This window comes from Rhopalosiphum padi, chromosome 1 (assembly GCF_020882245.1).
Source record: "Rhopalosiphum padi isolate XX-2018 chromosome 1, ASM2088224v1, whole genome shotgun sequence".
Lineage (NCBI taxonomy): Eukaryota > Metazoa > Arthropoda > Insecta > Hemiptera > Aphididae > Rhopalosiphum > Rhopalosiphum padi.
This window is the reverse complement of record NC_083597.1, coordinates 59810142-59823869: the sequence shown is the minus strand read 5'-3', so window position 1 is coordinate 59823869 and position 13728 is coordinate 59810142. Positions and strand designations below refer to the sequence as shown.

The window sequence follows — 13728 nt, the reverse complement described above, 5'->3', positions numbered from 1 at the left end:
ATAAAATAAGATTAAACTTTACGTAACACTCCTTTTATTCAGATAATAACTTGGTGAGGCCGAGTTAATTTTTTGCTATGCCCCTCTTTATATTATTTTCTATTTATAAAACTGGAAAACATTTTTTAAATTCTAAAATATATTAATTTGCAAAATGTAATACCTATTATAAAAAAATATACTTTTATTATATTAATAAGTATTAACTATTAAATATTACATATGATTATTTGTTATGTAATTTTGCATTTGCACATGGTCTGTATGACTGTATGTTTTTGAGTTCCGACTAGTCGATACCAATAATACAACAGGAAGTTACCAACCCCCTTGGCCCCCAATTTTTCATTTGTTGCATAATACTTGTGTACAAATTTATAATTAGTAGCTAAATTGAGACAATATTAAATACATTCAGAAAACATCACAAGCCCTAGGCAATTTTCATCCCTGCGGGGTTCTATTTTTTAATCCTATAATTCCGTAACTATAACTATCAAACCAATAATTTAACAATCAGGATAATATAAATCATAATTTGTAAATATATATATATATACTAATATAATTTCACTAAAATAAAATTGTCATTTAAAAAAAAATGTCCGTTCATAATACATACCATGATTAAAACATTTAAACATATCAATTATCGACTAAAACTTAAAAATAAAAATAATGACCATGGATTGAATTACATATGGTTAAAATTTAAAAGAATTAATTAACATATAACATATTAGACAACTACATGTCATATAATTATATTGACTTTGATATTATAATATGCAATCAATAATAAATGATTCTTCAGACGATTAATCTTATACCTTCACACCGGATAAAATCCTTAACACTATATTATTGTAATGCGGCGTAGAATGCCACTGATAAATCGTTAAAAAATAAGAAAACGTTTCATACTCGCTATAACGTAACATTATTATGATATACACATAATGTGAAATGTAACTCTATAACAATAAATCACATTCGAGTAAGAGACCGATTTCGGTAAAACGGACGGGATGGGAGTATGGAGCTCTGTGTTACGTTGTACGTACGTCATAATCACGACACATATACCTGTCCTGCAATACGAGGTATCTATACCTCTCTCTATATGGTACGTATAATATAGAAATACGTGGGACCCGATTCACGGGGCGCGGTGGAGGGGGTGCATGCGGCAGGTTCATATATGGATACGCGAGTCGGGGCTTTTGCGCGCGCGGAGGTGTTTTGTGCTGTGTTTTAATATTATTATTATACATCACAAAAGCGAAGAGGAATCCACTCGAAGGCGGGTCCCGGAACGCCGGAGAGGGCGTATTTATGTCGTCTGCCGGCGCGCGCGGTAAAAGACGTCGTCGTCGTCCGCGGTTTTCGCGGGACACGCTTGGGCGGACGACGCGCGGTGGCGGGCGAGCGCGAAAGACGACGGTTGCGGTGACGGGGGGGTGGGAGGGGGGCGTCGTCGAATTATTCGCGTCCGACCGACGACGGCGGCGGCGGCGGTCGCGGCGGCACATGTTTTCGTCGCGCAGTTCAGTCGGCTCCGGAACGCGACCGCGTGGCCACGTGTTCTGCTGCTCGTCCCGTTTTTGTCGTGTACCGCTCATCCGACCGACCGCACACGACTTCACGCGCGTAACACAGCGAATGCGATCATCGCTACTACTGCGGCGCAACGCCAATAATTGTAATACACACATTGCCGAGATACCGGTTTAACGTTATTTTTTTCAAAAAAAAAAAGGCCCGACTATCGGCTGGACGGTTTTCGAAAAGTCCTCGTTGTAAATATTACGCCGTCACGAGCCCAATAAGTTAGGCAACGATTTCCCCGTCATGGACTTCCAGAGCGCCATGGAGACGTTCGCCGAAGCTTGGGTGGTCGCCAGTGCCAAAGGCACATTCACCTATCCACCGATCAACGGATTCCAGGTCAGTTTTCTTATTACATCTCTGTCACACGTATACGATAATATTATATTTATAATAATATAATATTGTTTAATTTTTTTTTTTATAAATTTACTACCCGATTCGCGGCCTTGGCGCAACGCGAAACTATTCCCATTTTAAAATAGATATATACTTATTGGGCGATGAGATATTATAATACAGCCCTGGCGTCCCGCGACGATGTATTTTACGGTTTTACGTTTTTTTTTTTTTTTTTTACAAAATATGTGCTATTTGAATTTGGTATGTTTTACAAAATTATAACTATCAGCACAGCTTAATCACGGCCCAAAAAACTAAATATGATAATAATTGTATATCTCATCTCAAAAGTGCGCGTAAAGTACATCAGTAAAAAATACGTTCATTACTCATTCCGTACAAGCGAAGTCTGCGTAAAACATTTTGTTTCAACATTTTACATTCGCGCGTAATACGAATGATAAATCTTCGTTTTCAACTTAATCGTAAAATTTTTTAACTATAGTGTCCTAAACTTAAATTTACAACGTTTAAAACTCGTAAAAAAGTATGTAGCTTATTAAACCACTATATAATTATGCATGTGCATAATATTAATATTTAATATTTTTTTTTTTTTTTATTCCAAGTAATATTAATACTAAATATTTCATAATAGGACTTAAATATTGTATTAGAATAATATGTAAATTATTATTTAGCTCAAATAAATTTATTTTTAGATTATTTTTTGTAAATGTTTAGTTTTAATTGCATTTAATGTTTAAATTATCTTATTCTAATTTATTCGAACAAAAATAATTTACATATTATGCAAAGATAAAAATATAAAGTTCTTACAATTAATCAAGGTTAATTATTTCAAAATTAATCATTGTAAAAAAACAATAATACAATCGTTTTGATGCAACCGTTAGAATTTAGAACACTACAATAAATATTTGAACAATAGTAAGTTAAATATACCTATACAAGTAGCTATATAGCTACGATAATCAACGAACTACTGTTGTTTGAGGTTTTTAAAACAAAATTAACTACCGCCTATCATCTTGAAGTCAATATACTTTATTTTAATAACACAAATATTTTTATCATATTTAATTTTTAGATACGATTACCGTGATTAAATTAATTTAAGGGAGTTGCGAATTGAGATTTAAATTAACATTAAAACACTAATTATTTCAAAAATAATAAAGTAATTCAAAATATTTTTCTCGCTTAATTTGAAATAATTACAAAGCAAAATTTTTCAGAATATAAAACAGTGTCTATGTAAACTGTCCACCAAAACAGTAGAAAAGTAATATGTATTACCTACTAATAACTTAGGTATAAATTGTTTAAATTATGTAAAAAAAAAATTTTTTCAAAAACACTAATAGCTTTTGAATTAATGACGATACTTTACTTTAAAATAATTATCTGTAGTAGTAGAATATTAGTTAGTGCAAAGTAATAATTCCATGGATTTTATTCAGAATCCAACAACTGGTGGTTTAAAAGTTTTTTTTCCTTGAAATACAGTCGCTGTGTATAAAAATATAATATTTTCACTTCGGAAAACAAATTCGTTTTGCAACATATTTGTTTAAAGCTAAGCTAATCTGCTGTAAGTGTAACTAGGTCGTAATTGTGAGAGAAAAATGAGAAGTAGGGTAGAAATAACCACCTGCCAACACTCGAGACGGCTATATATTCGCTCTATTTATTTAATTTATTTTCACCCGTTAAACATCTCTATTTTGTATCTTCTTTATAAAAGTGCGAGCACTTGAACGATAGCCATAAAAAGCTTTTAAACGGTAAAAAATAGATCAACTGGTTGTGCTTTTCGAGTGTTTTTTACCAAATTATTTTCGTTATAGAAAAAAACAAGAGTCCGTTATAACATCTAACCAATCGACTTTCAATATAATATTATGTTCTCTTCACGAAGTACGTCGTTTTACTAAATCGAGTAACCATACACTATCGTCATATGGGTAATAAGCCAAAATGAGTATAACATCGTATATAAAAATACTTTTTTATTGGTTTTTAACATTTTATGATATGCGAACATTATGTTTGTATATTGTACATAGTATATTAGTATAAGTCATACTGTATAACGTTTAACACAAGTCCGCGATGTTAAATATTATTGCATAAAATAATACTCAATTCTGTAATGTTTAAGATTATATATATTTTATAACATACTTGTACGATTTAGTATGGTAGTGTTTAAAATTAACTTTATGTTATATAAAGACGAACTAGGGATTAGAAAACAATACATTTTACTTTTTAAATTTAATACTTAAGTTAAATAATTAAAAAATATATAAAAAAATATTTAAAATTAATATAGATAATATAATCAGTAAGTATTTCTAAAAATTTCCCGTGATATCATTTATTTTTAATTCCTTAATATTATAAATTAAAAATATATAAGTTATTACGAATTAGTTTCGTTTTATGAAGACTAAAAGTACCTACAAGTAAAATATCGTAAATAATAATATATTAATTCAGTTTAATAATATAAATAAAAAAATTAAGCATACTAAATAAAAATATAAATCAGTTTTAATTGAATATTATTGAAATCCTCTTCACAGTGATAATTATTGGTTAACTTACAGTTACATGCAGTGTATTTACAATTATATTACGATATAGTACGATGTACGTGAAAACGAAATAAACTACTGTTGTATACCTAATCACTACAGATTATCGTTTAATTTATCGTATCAATTGATTTAATAAGTTTAATAATAAATTATGTTATAACTTATAGTTGTTCATGGTTTATTATTGAATCAATTTATTTTATCGCAATCGAAGACATTTTTTGACGCATTTACAAACATAAAGTGGGCATGGAACGTACATTAGAATAATAATTTGAATGATACGGTATTGAAGTGTTGTAGTATAATAATAATACTATGTACTGTATCTTAATCCGTTTTATTTGCATACGGCGCAATGCCAAAAAACATAAAAATCGTAACCACTGTACTGTACCTATTTAATATGCATTTATGATATTTATTATACGCGATTACGTGAAGCACAGTGTACGCATTTATTTTTCACATTATCTATAATCAGACTTGACAGATATTATGTTTGAACTATAAATATGGAAAAAATAAACAATAATCACTTCTACAAATTTTTTTGAAAACGACTGTACCTATAGATTAGATTAAAATACTGCAGTGATACGATTTTTGCGCACTATATACAATAATATACCTAATAAATAACATCGGCTATGCATAATCATTATATTATAATGATGTCCGATGCCATTGAAGCCTTTAAATAATAGTATATTCCAAAATATTAATTATTAGCAATACTATGATATTAATTGTACACCACGGGTGTGTATGTCATTACATATAAAATTACATTTGCACGATGTACAAGTTACTCGGAACATCGCGGATTTTGGTGAATAACGTATTCAAAACCATCTCTCAGGTTGTATCACCAACCACAATCACATTTCACCACCGCCGCTACTATACTTCATCTGTCTCGATACGATAGAACCCATTCCTCTTCTCGCAGCCGATATTGTTCACAATGCATACACGCACGTGGGTAATACACAACGTACAGCTGTACCACTATATAATATAGGTACTGTCTGACATTATATAATATACATGAAAATTCGTGCCAACAGATGATTTATACACATGGTTATATACATAGAAATATTAATACATATGTATAAATGTATAATATATACTAATATACATATGTATGTATATAGACACAGCGCGTCTCTGTTGATAATTCGATAGCGTCGGCGGTGTAGGGTCCACGTTGACCAGCACACCGCACTGGGATTACCTCAGAGGTTCCGAAATTATTGTGCACGATCCACTACAGATTAGGATACTGCCGCCACCACGCTGTAAAACATATATATTGTATATTGGTACTATCTATGTATAATAATTCCTTCGGTCTAATTCTGAATCACACTATGATATAATATAGTACTTACGTGTATGTATATTCAGTTGCCGTGATATTATCCTGACTGATATATTAAGTATACGTATACGCGTGTTCACAGATTGTAAGCTGGGTGCATCGTGACTTTTTTTTATGCATATTGGGTAACGTGGGCGAAAACACAGTGGCCCACCCGGTACAAACAGTAATACAACATACACTTTACAAATAGGTAAATCGTGGTCGTCGACCACCACGAAATGTCTGTGATTGATATTTTTTTATTGTTGTGATCGGTATGTGGCCACTACCTATATATTATGAAGGTTTAGATTTTCAAAAACGTCACCATATGGGCTGGGGAGAGCAGATCCACCTAGAATGACAGCGTTTATTATTTATCCACCCGCCTCACTTGGTTAAAGAAACTTACTGTAGGAATACTAAGTTTATTATGTTCGGGTTGCGTAAAGTATAGTGAAGTATAATCCGTTTAAAAGGGGTTACGTGTGTACACTAAGAGGTGTCGTATTTTGATTTCTAGAGGTGTTTTTAAGAAGGCTTTATTATACTTGAATTTAAGATCCTAGAGATTTTGCACATGCTTCTGAGAAAACGTTTTCAGATTAATTTATTATAGGCGTATAGTAAGCGGGTCATAAGGAATACTATTATACAGAAATACTATACAATAAAAATGATACAACATAACTGTATAGCCGTATAGGCTCTTATTATTAAAATTTATAAATGTTTATAAAATAAGTTTAAGTAAGTAGATATTTTTCATTAATCTGGCTATAAAAGTCATATTATATTATAGTTACATCAATACTTACTGATATTAATATAATTAAGTGTATTAGTATTGCGATTTTGTTTGTGTGTTCACTGTTCATTGATTACATCGTAATTTCTTAAATTGTTTTTTTTATGATAGTAGGATGAATAGTTAAATTTTTTTTTTAAAATAATTTCATAATAATATAATATTGATTTTATATGTTATACCAATAGAGTTTATGCCATATTTCCGTTGAATAATTAAATAATATTATATTTAAATTATTCATTATATTTTTATTTGTTCTAATCTATTAAGTTCGCCTACTTACAGAATATATTCAAGTAAAAAAATTATCTACATCAATAAATATTTATTATCATCTGTAATGTTTTAATTAAATCATTGGCCAATTCAATCATTTAATGATGATGATGCGCTCTGCAGATCACATCACTTGCGAATTTTTTATTACTTAATTTTTTACAATATATATGTAACAACTAACAAGTACAAGTTATATTTGGTTTGATCGTTTTGAAAAACAAATTTCACACCAGATATATTGAAGTTAGCTAGCTAATTTTATTGAGTGAGAAAGAGAGAAATCGAAAAAGTGCATTAAGACCCAATAAAAAGTAAATTACGGTCGTAACTTTTTTGCTATTTTAGTTTAAACTGTATTTTAATACAGATTTTCAATTTATATCACTGTTTATAATTAGTATATGTGTAAGGGCCACGTCTTTTAAATTTTTTTTCAACCAGCGAGTTATGAGTAAGTGCTTTTGAATATAATATAAATATTTTGATCTTTTTTTTGAATTCAACAAAAACAAATTAAATATAATGGCAATACGTTCATAAATACGCCCGTGAAGTCATCCACCACTAGTTTTTGAACATTTATTCGTACAAATATCTGTAAATGCATTTAATTGATAATACTTAATAAATTTATATTTTACACTTTTTAGAGAACATTCTATTTTCCACTGTAATAGTTTAACACGAATACACGATTTACTTAATATTATATTATAAATAAAAACATTCTTATTTTAAAATATTTAATATTAATATAACTAAATAAATATGTAGGGATAATAATTTATAAAAAAATACTTACCTTGTATAAACTTTATATTATGTAGTATTAAATAAGGATGAGATTTCACTAATCTTTAGCACAGACCATATTTTTCTTATTTTTAACAATTATAATATAATATAAATATATTATTATACATAAATTTAACAATGTTGATCGATGAAGAATTATAAAATGTGGCCTACTAAGTACGTTAAGTTATGCTTAAAATAATTTATATGCAAGAATGTCTCTTTTTACGCAAAAATATGTATATCAAAAACCTTCTATCCGGATCTATACATTTTTGACCATATAGTTTATTTTAATCTTTCTTGGAATTTTTTTTTTTTATTGTGATTAAAACGTACAAGATTAATATTAATTTGTAAATAGGTAATACGAATATGTATTCGTATAAATCCCAATATGTAAAACACTATGCCACGAATCGTCATACGCCGTGTTAAATACCGGTGGTTACACGCTATAATATATTTACAACTATGAACTATTAATATTCAAATAAAATACGTGTAAAACTAATTTTATCATAATTGATTCTTAAATTCTTATTAATACCTGAAACAAGATTGATTTGTCCTACCGTTTTGCTTAGAATAGTAATAGGTATTATCTAAGCTAAATAAATGATTGTATTTCGAATATTTCGATCAACAACTGATTGATATACAAAATCATTGCATACTGCAGTAAAGTATTTATGACTAATACTTATGACTTTACTGACTTTAGTATGCTATAATCATTGTACAAAGTATAGTGCCAATCAGAATAATTTTTTTTGATGATTAACTAATATCCGATGACTTATTGTTTCTAAAGCACAAGCGCCCTCACACTCTTGTGTGCATTATTGTCTATTTATTATATAACTTGAGCAAAATAAATAAAGGAAAACACTATTAATCTCTTCGAGATAAAGTAGTTTTTAAAAATGAATACGCACGTTTTAAATTATAATATTATATATATATATATATATATAGGACATAGGTAAACCACGTTAATCATTTGATCGAAGAAATACATCCGTTTAATGTTCAATATTATAATAATATACAATATTAATAAATTAACCTACAATTTTTTAATATTTAACTATGCTTTACATAATATTATTATCGGGTCACGTGATACAAGTAAATCGAGATTTTTAACTATTAAACTACTATATAACATGTGTAAGACTATAGCTGTGTTTGTTATTGATAAATGATAATATCTAAATAATAAAAAAAGTAAATTTTTATAGAATAATACACTATTTTGGTGCTCATTCCAAATATATACAATATTATAGTGTTCTAAAGAAGCGAAAAATTCGATAAAGTTGAATATGTATGTCTTTTGTAAGTTTTCACTATTTATTTTCCAATTCAAACTGATTTAAAATCCAAATATTTGAGTATGCTGAAAATTGATTCGTATACAAACATACATTCCTTTTTATATAGGTACCTATATTATACGTTTATCGCACTCACAAATAGAGTTTATTCTCTATTCAATGATAAAAAATGTTGACAATGTTGAGATTTGACAAAATTAATTTGGTTATCAAAAAATTATCAGCGAAAACACTCATACTTGATGCTAAAACAAAATAAAATAATATTAATTTATGCAATAAATAGTATGTTAATTATATTATGCAATATAGCATGCACTATATATATATATACTTAGTGTATGGGATTCAACCTATTTTACATTTGGTCGAAAAGTGAATCGGCCGAAAGGGAAGGAAGGGTACATTTTTGGTCGAAAACGGTCTCGCCTATATTAATTAGAGTTAACGATATCCAACGAATAGAATATACATATACGAGTAAAATGTTATACTTAATGTAAGTACTTCGAACTTCCTAATTTTTGAGATGATTTCCCATAGAATTTAAGGTTATCTGTGCATACGGGTACGTCAAAGATTTAAAAGATTGCCGCCAAAAAATTGTCCTAAATCAAAGTAACAAAAAATAATAAAACTTGAGAGAATTTATAGTTTGGCAGACGATACATTAGATATTACCAATATTACCATAATATTATATTATTATATAAGCTACAGCTGCAAACGGTTTTTTGGTCAACATTATATACCTAATATTATTACGACAATTGGTTTCTCTGGGTGTCGAGATTTGTATTTATAATTTTGGTGGCTATATTATTTTTTCTTCCTTTTTTCGATTTATTGTAATTCCACTTTGTACAGTTCCGGATGATGTCTTGCGAAAACCGCAATGTTCTCACGCATTATGACACCTGTATATTTAATATAAATACTTAGGCTACCCTCTCATCGAAAGCACTGCTCCACCGGCATTATAATTGTCGTGTGTCTTAATGATGACAATGGTTTAACTTTTCGGTTGGACGGTTTTTCACGCCGGATGCCTGCAGCAGTGCACTCGAATAAGTGCCAATTTTCACGAAACATTTTACACGTTTAATGCGATTATTGAAATCAACTGTGTTTGTATTCCGTTTATTATTATTTATTATATTTGTTTCTTTAATAACAATGACGTTTTGATTTTTTTCGTCTCTCGGGTTTCGTCACCGTCATTGTTCTCTTGCGTCGCATACACGCTCACCGTGATCTTATTTTAACACTGTATAGTATTTCCGCGCGAGTATGTTGTATAACAATACTTGCAAGGAGAAGAAAAAAACAAAAAATAATAATAATAATAGTATCACGCGTGTCAACTTATATATATATTTATATATACAGTTTATTTTTTGGACTCTGCGATTGCTAGTGAGGGGGAGGAAATATGGTAAAACGTCATAAATTTCTCTTAAACTAGATAAGGATTTTCTTCCGGCGAACTTTCGCGCGCCATACATAAATCAAAGTTTATACGAACAATAATAAAATGTCTTTGTGATTACGAATTCACGGACTGCGTGCGGTCGATGAGTAAAAGATAAACTCGTCACCAGTCCCTGCATATCCCTCCTCAGTCCTCATACATAATATTTGTATTCTATTTTTGTACGTTTTTTTCGTACGGTTGACCCCAGACAAGTATAGTTTATCAACATGTTTTATTATTTTAACAAGAACTATGATTTACGTGCGAATATATTATTATATTAGGAACAAGGATCATGTGATACAAACGTGTAATTTCAAAATAAACGACGACTTTTACCTCGAGTTTGCTCTTACAAAATAAATATATTATTGTAAATCAGTTATTGTTTTTGTTGCTAAGTTTAACGTAAAAAAGTAAGTATTCATCTAGTAACTACTGTAAAAAAAAGAGATATAAATTTGAACTGAGCATCAATAATGTCTAATCATACCTTATAAAACAGTTGCTTTATTATTTGTACTTGATACTCTATTAAAAAAAGGGAGCACCTTTACGTATAACAATACATTCAATTTGTATAAGCAAAGAAAACAAGATATTTTAACAATAAATACAAAAATAATTATATTATAATTACTAATTTTTAACAATGTTGATATGTAGCCATCGTATAAGAAATTTAAAATAATATTATATTATATATAACTGAAATATCTTAAATCTATTTTGTGTGTATTTAACCGAATATATTATGTATTTATGGTGAATACAGTACCTAACACGTTTTTGTTGTTATTTAATTGAACCCTAAGCTTGATATATATACTGACTGAATTCTTGTAGATGAGTGGGGGTCAAAAACTATTCAACAAACTAAGACTTTTTGTTTTCAGTTATATGATTTTACGTATGACTATGTAATGATGACAAATATATATTATTACATTTATAAAATTCATCAAAAACACTGCATTTGTTGTTATGGTATACCAACACTATATATTATATATTATTATGATATTATTTAAATTATTTTTAATAAATTCAAACTAGTTTAATGTAATATTAAGTTTGGATCAAATGTTAATAATCGATAATGTTCTATATAACTCGATATGCGATGTTTGTTCAATTGGTGAGCTATGACGATGACGTATATCCAAAAAAATTGATTAAAGTTTCTCTCGAATAAACGGGTTACGCCAAACACATTTTAAAAAATAGTCTAATTACGCACTATATACATTTATCATACATCTGGCGGTACGCTTGGAAAACATACAACACATTACGAAATTCTCGATGTTGCGTACGGATAAATATTATATTATAACATAATATAATAAAAGGCATATTTCGCTTGGGGGATAAACTCCACTAAATATCCACTAAATAAATAGACTATTTTTCCAAGTTCATCAAAATTTATATCGGCGGAATCTTGTTATAGTAATATTTTTTTTAAACTGTTGTAAAAATTAAAATTCACAAAGAATCTTGATTAATATAAAACCTTTTCTATGAAAGCCTAGTTATCAGATACGTTTATATTATACGGAGCATACAGGATGACATACAAAGCTGTGGAATACTGAGAACTGTTCAGTGTGCACATATACGTATTTTATTACTATCAGTCATCCAGAATGTCAATAAGGTATCATACAGTATTATAGAGAAAGTAGAAACGGATATCTTACTGTAGTAAGATAAGAGTCTTATATCTTATGTCGTACTTAAAAAATATATATATATATAAAATCGTATAATACGCCTATCTTCTTCTTCCAGATCACTACATATAGTGGACAGTGATATTCACATATAAATTTATTTAAATAATATTTATTCGTGGTGACATACGTATAAAATCAATATCGCCATATTATGATAAATTATATACTTCGTTACATGTATATTGTATATAATACAGCGTATGCGATATACCTACATGGATATTTTATAGTATTAAGTGCTAGAAAAAGCAAATGTGAAAATTAGCTTATAATGATCGATGTTTGTATTTATTTGTGGAAAGAATTTAGATAAGTATATAGATATATTATAGTGGCTGTATTATAGTACGCGGGTGGTGAAAACCCGGTACTTAATCAGAACTAAATAACAACACCGTGACATTGTAAAAATGGAAAAAAGGTGTCAACGTTTTTCCGATACCATTGTGTTGTATATTGCACCCGTTCTTCGGTGTACGTATACATGTTATATATACGTATCAACAGATATTTATTCTACAGGACGACGCTAATAAATAAAAATACAATTTACGGTATTCGATTATTCCGTTTCAAAATCGCCTCTTCTTGGTTGGCTGATTCGGATCGGTCCACCATGATCTGCTATAAAGAAGAGAAATAATACCTTATAACGAGCGCAGCGAAAAAAAAAATTGACTGCGAACAGAAAGAAGATGACGAATAATAATAATAATAATAATAACATAATAAATACATATATATATATAAGAATAAAATGAGAAAACGACCAGATAATAATGGCAACGGATGAAAAATACCGTCACACGATCGGTGTACAATGACAAATTAGTTGGGATTTTTTTCTACTCTATTCCACCGCCATCGTCTTTTCCGCGGAGGCGGCGATTATTCGCGGTGTTTTGTAATGCTATATATATTTTATATATATATGTATATTCCGGGACGTGTACATACTTTTAATAATTTTTTATTATACGAAACGGAACAAATATGGTTACTTGGAGAGGCTAACAAACCGACAATGAACCGTAATCGCCGATGTTGATACACTGCAAGTATACAACAATATAATATAATGTATTAACTACTTATATTAAGCATAACACTGTTATACATATTTATATACCTATATGGATAAGTTATAATTTTTTTTTATAATCTTTTAGTAAAACATTAACCACCGTGAGAATCGCCAAAGATTTTTTTTAATAAGAGTGATTAATACAAGTATGTAGGATATTACATCTTTACACCTCAAACGTAGTGATAAAACAACTCTAAAATATATTTATGTACTTAATTATAACATAATTTGCATATTTGCACTATAAATGTACTTAT

The 13728-nt window shown here is 29.2% G+C and overlaps 1 protein-coding gene across 3 annotated transcripts in view; it reads left to right on the top strand.

Moving 5' to 3' along the window:
• Positions 1 to 13728, top strand: part of LOC132924604 (uncharacterized) — an 82157-nt gene that overhangs the window by 7179 nt on the left and 61250 nt on the right. Inside the window, exon 1 of one of the 3 annotated variants that reach the window (XM_060989014.1) lies at positions 1542 to 1947. The exons of the other annotated variants lie outside the window; for them this stretch is intronic. Within the exon in view, the coding sequence (XP_060844997.1) occupies positions 1852 to 1947 (96 nt within the window). The 5' untranslated portion in view covers positions 1542 to 1851. Of the gene's footprint in view, positions 1 to 1541; positions 1948 to 13728 lie in introns of those variants that run through there. 3 annotated transcript variants of the gene reach the window in all.